The 9,719-nt window shown below is 39.7% G+C and overlaps 1 protein-coding gene across 1 annotated transcript; it reads left to right on the forward strand.

Moving 5' to 3' along the window:
• The first annotated feature begins 4,654 nt into the window (after nt 1-4,654).
• Nucleotides 4,655-7,358, forward strand: LOC137658012 (uncharacterized). Its single transcript, XM_068392729.1, has 3 exons — nt 4,655-5,046; nt 5,178-5,633; nt 7,062-7,358. Exons 1-3 carry the CDS (start codon nt 4,906-4,908, stop codon nt 7,356-7,358), a joined length of 894 nt encoding a protein of 297 aa, XP_068248830.1. The 5' UTR covers nt 4,655-4,905.
• The last annotated feature ends 2,361 nt before the right edge of the window (nt 7,359-9,719 follow it).

Genomic DNA, 9,719 nt, shown 5'->3' on the forward strand with positions numbered 1-9,719 from the left:
GTTGGTGACATTGTCCTAATTAAAGCAATTAATAAGCCCAGGATTTGACAATAATATTAGGTCAGTGAAACTAAAGCAAGGTAATGGGGCTATAGAATATCCTATTTGTAATCTTTATCCTATGGAACCGTCAGTGACACATGCTATACGAGATAGGACAACCAAAGACAATTCAATGGAAATTGAGGTAGAAACAGGCAGTATAAATAAACCTGAATCTATTCACATTGAACAAGGCGAAAGGTCTGTAAGACCCAAGAGAAAGGCTACCGAAAGATTTGAAAGAATGCTAAGGGAAAATTTAGATAATTTGTAAATACTGCTTTTCAGTATATTATTTACTGTAATTACTATTATTAAGTTTTGATTTTGACTAAAATGCTACACACTCGAAACTTTCAGTGTGAGGATATACTTTATCAAATGCTTTATTCTTTAACTTTAAACAAGAATTAAGGGCATTGCAAATAATTTTTAGGTAATAAGTAAATAAAACTAAATACGTAAATAAAAAGTAAAATTAGGAGATAGCCTATAGTAAAATAAATGCTACACTTAAAATAAAGTGTAGACTAAAGTTAAAATGCTGCACTTAAAATAAAGTGAAGACTAAAGTTAAAATGCTACACTTTTAGTAACGTGAGGATGATACTAAAGTAACTTAGCCATACTTTTTATTTAGCGTTGTTGGAAATAATTGTTTAACAAAGTAGCCAGATTTAAGGTAACCTTAATAAATAATGTATGGTTAATGAAGATATTCATTGCAATTCTATAATCGCAATCCTTTGTGGGGAGTGTGTTAGAAACCAAAAATAAATTATAGAGGTAAGAGTTGCAAAAGAAATGGAAAGCAAAACTGTATCCTTATAAGGAATACAGTTAAAGTTAAAATAATAAATTCAATCGGAAAGGATTGATATTTGTCCGACTAATTTATGCTACTTAATATAGTAACTATTGTGTTAATGATAAGTAAAATGAATAATAAGATTAAACTTATGAATTAAATGACTTAAATTAGTAATTGCCTAATAGGCCTTAAGTTCGCACGTGCGTAATATGTACCAGTCAAAGGTAAGAAGTAAATTACCTCCGAGGTTACCACAGCCACGGCGAACAGTTCCAATAAAAAGTACTCAGTGAAAAGTCCGGCATCTTCATAGGATATTAACGCTGAACAAAACTAAACGTTCAAATTCCAAGACAACGACAATTTTGGAACACTTCAACGTCTACCTTTGTGATAAGTGATCTATATTAGTCTGTACTTTAGGACATGTCTAGGGAAAAGGGTAATGTAGGGCAGTCACAAAGTTTTATTAGTGGATCTACTATTTGATGTAAGTTGTTTTGGTTGTTGAATAATTGTTTTGTTTATTAAATATAAGTGTCGTGAATTTTTCTCCGACTTAATGAAATTAATGATTCTAGGCCCGATGGAATGGGCCGATGACAAGACCTTGAAGAGGTTTGCTTTCCAAAACTATTCAGGATTCAATAAAATATGATCACAATTTTAAGTTTATTACAAAAAATAATCATTTGATAAAGAAAAAACACACACAATAACACTTCAGGCTAATTGAAAGTAAGAACTGTCACCCTTAGGGGGTCTGCAACATGTGCTCATGAAACACTAAGTCCACGTTGGACTAAATAAGACTAAGTTTTCAAAATTATAAAAACTATTCGATGGTAAATCACATACCAAGGTCTACAGACGTTATCTGATGCATAAAACTAATCCTCAGTCCCAGGGATGACAATTTTACAGATCGATACAAATTTACATAGAGACTCACAAAGGCACCGACCTGGTATCACGGTAGCTAGGAGCCGGAGATGGAGAGACTAACAACATAGTTAAACTTACTGGGTTGGATGTTTAGGCAGGAATGAACGAGCGTCATGCTGGACAGCTCCGAGGAAAACTACGGTCTCTCGCGCTAACTAAGGTGTCCTTGTGAGATGCGCGGGAACTCTTATGTTATTTATTCAATAAGGAGTTTGATAAAGTTTCTTTATCGACCACAAGACAGAGAAACAGTCAAAGTCTTACTTCAGATCAAAGGGTAAACTTAATACTTCGGCTGAAGGCCATAATATGTCATAATCCAACAAACTAGAGAGTCCTTGGCTCTAAACATATACATCGATATTTTTGTCGTGGTAAAACAATACAATATCATTTTCGTAATTTGTAAATAATAAAAACTTCGTCTCTCTGATACCCGCTCCTTCCCCACCAGGTGGTTGAAATTTAAGCCACAATACCGTCAAGTATTGGACAGCACTCATTCGTAGAAACGCCCGCGAGATCATCCAATCTTACCCCAATTTAACGCAACGTTCATGGAGTTAAATGGCGGGGATTTCGAATGATCAGTTTGAGCACGTGTCTTACATAAGGTAAGGCAATCTACACACACACACAAACTCCCGACAAAAAGTAAGGTTGAAATCTAAATAAATTCCAACAAAATGTAAGTTGAAAGACAAAAATTAATGGCTCTCCAGAATAGGCGAGGAGGGAGAGAGGAAACAACCGCTCTCGATGCGAGAAAGTTAGTGACCAGTGTTGTTCCCAGATGGGTTAGTCTAAAAATCCCCAAAACTCATGATAAAAAAAATACTCAAAACCACCCAAAAATCCCCATTTCCACAAATATATTTTCTTCTGATCATTTAGGCTTTGCTAATATAGAAATTACACACTATACTTCATATAATTGCAAGTAAACTAATTGCAAAAATTTAAAGGTTTACTCATCTTTGTTTTTTCTTCATAGAAATTTGTACAGAATATCCCCATCAGACACCTAAAATCCCCAAATCTAGAGATAAATCCCCATATCTGGCAACACTAAGTGACTAAATCACAGATGTGTGAACTCGAGTGGTAGCAAGCTAGCCCCCCTACCCCCGCTAACTAGCGGTGTGGGTAGTTAACCCTCGCTAAATTTTAATGGCTCGTCATTTCAGCTCCGCCGAAAGTATAACCCCTAATAAATGGCGTGGTTTGTATTCCAGTTACGGAAGAAATGATTATTCAGATCTCCGTCTATATGAGAGACTTCTTGTGTAGAGTGGGACCACATTAGCACTTATTAAATTAGGTAAGTTAAGTATTTAAGTGGGAAAAGACTATTACGTTTGTAACAACACTTAACCTGAGATTCTCCTGAATAGATATGCCTTCAGTACACTTATTAAACAAATATACAAATAAATGTATAAATGAAATTTATGTAGGTGATGTGTTCACGACCCGGACACGGTCTCGACTCGGACAGTCTTAATAACCAATGAACGATCGAGCCTAGGATGACGTCAGAGCTATGACGTATGAGGGAGGGCGGTCCTAACTAGACGCCATTTGCAAACCTGCCCGCCAACGCTCCGCTTGTAAACAAGGTAAGAATTTCAATTTTAAGGGGTCGCGATCTTAATTTTCGGCATCAGGATATATTGTGCCATGACCACGAATAAGGCGTGATCAAGTTGTGATAAGTTTTGTTATGTAATATAGCCATATTGGCATAAAATCAGTGATAATATGGAGTGCCTAAACAACAATGGAGTGGTTTGGGGTGCCCGCTAAATAATTTTATGGTGTGTTCTCGACTCGGACAATTTTTGACGGTTCATGCAAATTAAGTGTACTGGAAAAACCACTTAAAAAGTGAATGATTGCATAGTTCTTACAACTATAATGTACCATATGTGAGATAAAGCCATGGAAAAGGCTGGAAATGGGTGTTTGCCACGGCTAAATATCGAGTGATTTTTCGAAGTGTTTTATTGATGGAAGTGAATTATTTTTAGCATTAATATGTGCCCCCATTAGTGTTTACTTTTCCAAATTGAAATATTTAACCTAGGCCAATTGTTTATATTTTTTACGAATTTTTAAAAAAAATTATGTGCGTGGTCTCGACTCGAACAATGTGCACGTGCTGTCCGAGTCGAGAACACGGAGGTATAAGAAGCAATAATTTTTTTTCTTTTTAAATGACTCTGTCAATCACTCTCATTTTAACCTAACACCAATATTAATACTATATATTAACTCTTATAAAAATTATTGATGGTTTAAAATAATTAAATATGGGTGATTGCCAAAGTCAAACAGAGTCAGTTTTGAGCTATTTTTTTTGTGCAAATTAATTTTTTTTTAGAATTAATATGTGCCCCCCAATAGTGTTTAGTCTTCCAAATTGAAATATTTAACCTAGGCCAATTTTTTAATTTTTAATATTTTTTTTTAAAAAGCAAGGTCCGTGTTCTCGACTCGGACAGGTTTGTCCGGGTCGAGAACACGGAGGTATAAGAAGCAATAAATTTTTTTTTTTAAATGACTCTGTCAATCACTCTCATTTTAACCTAAAACCAATATTAATACTATATATTAACTCTTATAAAATTATTGATGGTTTAAAATAATTAAATATGGGTGATTGCCAAAGTCAAACATAGAGTCAGTTTTGAGCTATGTTTTTTTGTGCAAATTAATTTTTTTTAGAATTAATATGTGCCCCCCAATAGTGTTTAGTCTTCCAAATTGAAATATTTAACCTAGGCCAATTTTTTAATTTTTAAAAATTATTAAAAGATGCAAGGTCCGTGTTCTCTACTCGGACAGGTTTGTCAGGGTTGAGAACACGGAGAATTTTTATTTTTCTAAAATTTATTAATTGGTCAGGCAATAGAATTTTAACATGGAACAAATATCAATACTGTTTATTACCTCGTATAAAGTTATTGATTGTCTAAACTAACAAATTATGGGTTTTTGAAAAGGTCAAAATATTTTTTCATTATGAACTTATAGACAATATTCATTAGCCTAGCCTATGTCTCTAATGCCATTTATCTCTTTCAGATCCTTCGTGACTCCCAGCCATGCCTCGCAACTACCAGCCAAGGAACATCCTAACCACGGATAGGACCAACTTAGAGAAGGCATTTTACCACCGCCTAGAGACTGGTTGTAGCATCCGCACTGCGTGCAACCTTTTTGGAGTTAAAGTTTCGACTCTTGGGGTAAGCTTGAATAAATCTAAGCCCTCTTAAATTCTATGTGTAGGCTAAGAACTTTAGGCTACTTTTCATTTAGGCTAGCCTACCCTATCGGGCCTATGCTCCCCACTTTACCTTTGTTTTATTTTTTTCAGGATGCTTTCACTCGGTCCATCAAGGAGAGTGATGGGAGGACGTTTGTGCCTAAGCATCAGAACGTCAAAAAGGTTTTCACCGATGCGCAGGAACGCTTGATCGAGGAATACTCTATCAAGATCGCGCGGATGTTCTACGGCCTGCCAACGAGAGCTTTCAGGAGGATGATCCTGAAGTATGCAGAGGCTGTTGGCAGCCCGTCTATTCCTGATGCCTGGAAGAGGGAAGGTATGGCCACCCGTGACTGGTATTACGGGTATATGTTCCGTCATCCAAGGCTTGCATTGAAGGCTCCGGAGGGCATGTCACTTTCGCGCGCGATGGCTTTCAACCACGTAAACGTTGAAGTCTTCTTCAAGGCTTACGTGGAAGCTGTCGAGCGACACAGTTTCATGCCAGCCAGGATCTTCAACTTGGATGAGAGTGGCTTGTCCACTGTGATGAAGCCATGTAAGGTTGTTTGCGAGAGGTCGTCCTGTTACTTCGCAGGTTGCTCGGGAGAGAGGCAATCATATGACTTTCGTGGGGATTGTTAATGCTGCAGGGCATGGTTTCCCTCCAGTGTTTATCATCGCACAAAAGAAGATGAATGCTGATTTTCAGAGAGGGACTACTCCTGGAACCACAGTGCTCTTGCAGGCTAACGGTTGGATGGACCATGAGCGTTTCGTGCAGACACTCGAGCATCTCCATAAGGTGTCTTATTCTTCAGTGGAGAATAAGATACTGCTGATAATGGACAATGCCGAGTGTCACATGAGCATTCATGTGGTTGAGTATGCGATACAGCATGGCATCGTAATTGTCACGCTGCCACCTCATACTACAGCCAAACTCCAGCCATTAGATGTAAGTGTCTTTGGCCCCTTCAAGTCTGTCCTGCGATCCATTCAGGACGATTTTAAACTTTCAAACCCTCACGTGCCCATCACGGAACATATGTTGCCAGAGATGGCGTGCAAGGCCTGGGACAAGGTTTGTAATGTCACCAACATCACCAATGGGTTTCGCGCTACTGGCATCTTTCCCGTCAACCGCAACATCTTTCCAGATGATGCGTTTGCTGGGGCAGAAGTCACAGAGCAGGCCCCTCCTGATGATGATGATGATTTGCCACAAACTGTTGCCGCACCCTTGACACCAGTTCCATCGGAGCCTGACCAACCTCAGCCTGGACCATCTGGAATAGGTGGGATGTCACCAGCCTTCTCTGCTTCAGCGTCTAGGGCTAACACTCCTGAAGCAGCACTCCAACCTCGGCAGACTCCAACTCCAACACCTTCATCTCCTCCAATTCCCGACGTCACTCCCGAAGCTGTGCAGCCCTACCCGAAGGCTCGTCCCCGCCCTACTGCTAGAGGGCGCAAGAAGATCCGCGCCTGCATCCTGACTGAGGATGAGGAGGCTCTTAGCCAGCTGCGGGACAAGGAGGAGAAGAAAGCAGCCAGAGAGGAGAAGAAGCGGAGGTTGCAGGAGAAGAAGAGAGGGCAGGAGGCACGACAGGCGGCTAAGAGGAGGAGGTCTGAGCCAGTTGAGGCGAGCAGCAGTGATGAGGAGGCTATCGACAATCCTGCACTCTGTGACAACTCATCTGAATATTCAGATGAGATTGCAGAAGAGCTCGAGTTTGATGCTGCCTCCTATCCATTCGTCCAGAAGGAGCCAGAGGTGAGGGACTTTTTTTTAATATTTCAAAATCTGTAGCCTAGCCTAGGCTAGATTATGTTCATCTATTGCATAAGTAGGCTAAGTCTAGAAGAAAATTTCTATTCAATTGTCAAATTTAGTATCCGAGCTGAATGGCTTGGTTTTAAAGCCAAATTCCTTATTCATTCAATCCATAGGCTAGGCTATTCATTCTTTTTTTTCATTTTTTCCCCCAGGTGGGTGACTTTGTCCTGGTCCAGCTTCTCTTCCAGGGGAAGAGGTCTGAGGAGCTTGTCCACTTTGTGGGCAAGGTCATTTCCCTGGAGGAAGACGGGCAGCAGCTGCAGTTGGACTTCCTCAGGATAAGGTCACCCTTGCTGAAGGACACCTTCCACTTCCCAGCCATCGGGGATGTCGACAGTGTCAACCGCAGCAGGGTGTTGGGGGTCCTCACAGTCATCACGGGGACCACCCAACGACAAGCAAACCTCATCAAGGTCCTCCCTCCCTTGAGGGACTTTAACATGCATTAGTTTTAAGTCATTCACTTTAAAATGCATTAGTTTTAAGTCATTCACTTTAAGATTCATTAGTTTTAAGTCATTCACTTTAACATGCATTAGTTTTAAGTCATTCACTTTAACATGCATTAGTTTTAAGTCATTCAGTTTCCCATTTTTGTTTAATATATATATTTTTGTATTACATTGAGATTTTGCTACCAATTGTTTTATTCCACCTTTCAGTGTCATGTTCTGGATGTTTTTACTAAGAAAAAATATAAAACATTGGTTTAAGTGTGTTTTTGGTGGACCAAAACATCCGTCCGGGTTGAGACCACAACCCCGTCCGGGTCGTGACCACGCGGTCTCGACCCGGACAGAGAATTTTGGATTTTAAAAACGGCTGTAAAACCCAAAATATAATATCTACAGATATGAAACTCATAGCATAAGATGGGGCATTAGTTAAACTTTCTTTTAAGCACAAAATCTCTCCTGTAGCTCAAATTTTTTTTTTATGAATATTATTCATTTTACTGTCTCCCGACACACTGTCAGTGAGCTTAACGCACTCTCTCCACAAGGTTTGTAATGGTTTATCATTGACAGATACTTAGTGAAGGTGACTGTACAACGGGCAATAGGGCCAAGTCAAGAAGCTCCTATACTACTTTAATAAGATGAAATGAAATAATGAAATATGTGGAAGCAAATGGTGGATGACCCTATAGACGAGGAAAATCTTTTTCATATAAAACTTGAACCAGATAATTGACAGCAGATATTACGAAAGTTATTTGTTTGAATGGAAAAGTGGTGGTGATACAATTCAAGGTCATAAATGAAGAACTCGTGGCGTATATGAAGAGATGGGATATCGCCAAACAATCTGATATTACCCCAAAGTGAAAGAGCTTACCAAGTCTCAGTACAGAATAAAATTGATGATTAATATGTTCGCTTATTCTATGTTACGGAAATACAGGGATTAGAAACATGCTTTCCGTGTCAATATTTTCTTGAGAGAGAGAGAGAGAGAGAGAGAGAGAGAGAGAGAGAGAGAGAGAGAGAGAGAGAGAGAGAGAGAAAGAGAGAGAGAGAGAGATTGCTTCTTACTTTCGGTTGTATCTACGACCTGTTAAGAACACTAGACTGGCGACACAGCGCACTTATTTCATCACTCCTTTCTCTACCTATTTACGTAACTAACTTCATCACCATGAGATGGTGTAAATGTTAACCTTATTCTACGAATCGAGAATGGTAAAGTTTATATTTAACTTTATTTGAATTATAAAAGTTTAAAATATGCATCTGCGTAAACACTAAGCAAACGCGTAAAAATTTGGAACTAACCATAAATCTAGCCCTTAAAACACGACTGCCGCTTGCACCAGTTTTAAAAGATTAAATCATCACCTACAAAACTGGTATTGCCACCCCAATGCGATACTTGAGAGAGAGAGAGAGAGAGAGAGAGAGAGAGAGAGAGAGAGAGAGAGAGAGAGAGAGAGAGAGAGATTTACCATGCCACCAACCTTACAACAACATGGGAAATTAATGACTTGAATATACATACATACATATACCAAGGCACTTCCCCCAATTTTGGGGGGTAGCCGACACCAACAATGAAACAAAACAAAAAGGGGACCTCTACTCTCTACGTTCCTTCAGCCTAAACAGGGACTCAACCGAGTTCGGCTGGTACTGCTAGGGTGCCACAGCCCAACCTCCCACATTATCCACCACAGATGAAGCTTCATAATGCTGAATCCCCTACTGCTGCTACCTCCGCGGTCATCTAAGGCACCGGAGGAAGCAGCAGGGCCTACTGGAACTGCGTCACAATTGCTCGCCATTCATTCCTATTTCTAGCACGCTCTCTTGCCTCTCTCACATCTATCCTCCTATCACCCAGAGCTTTCTTCACACCATCCATCCACCCAAACCTTGGCCTTCCTCTTGTACTTCTCCCATCAACTCTTGCATTCATCACCTTCTTTAGCAGACAACCATTTTCCATTCTCTCAACATGGCCGAACCATCTCAACACATTCATATCCACTCTAGCCGCTAACTCATTTCTTACACCCGTTCTCTCCCTCACCACTTCGTTCCTAACCCTATCTACCCGAGATACACCAGCCATACTCCTTAGACACTTCATCTCAAACACATTCAATTTCTGTCTCTCCGTCACTTTCATTCCCCACAACTGCGATCCATACATCACAGTTGGTACATTCACTTTCTCATATAGAACTCTCTTTACATTCATGCCCAACCCTCTATTTTTTACTACTCCCTTAACTGCCCCCAACACTTTGCAACCTTCATTCACTCTCTGACGCACATCTGCTTCCACTCCACCATTTGCTGCAACAACAG

The sequence above is a fragment of the Palaemon carinicauda genome, chromosome 18 (genome assembly GCF_036898095.1).
Source record: "Palaemon carinicauda isolate YSFRI2023 chromosome 18, ASM3689809v2, whole genome shotgun sequence".
In the NCBI taxonomy this organism is placed as follows: Eukaryota; Metazoa; Arthropoda; class Malacostraca; order Decapoda; family Palaemonidae; genus Palaemon; species Palaemon carinicauda.

What these genes read in the sequence shown, in the direction of transcription:
- LOC137658012 (XM_068392729.1), top strand. Translation starts at nt 4,906, where the DNA reads ATGCCTCGCAACTACCAGCCAAGGAACATCCTAACCACGGATAGGACC. An exon ending in TTAAAGTTTCGACTCTTGGG is followed by an intron (nt 5,047 to 5,177) that starts GTAAGCTTGAAT and finishes TATTTTTTTCAG; the next exon opens with GATGCTTTCACTCGGTCCAT. An exon ending in CTGTGATGAAGCCATGTAAG is followed by an intron (nt 5,634 to 7,061) that starts GTTGTTTGCGAG and finishes TTTTTCCCCCAG; the next exon opens with GTGGGTGACTTTGTCCTGGT.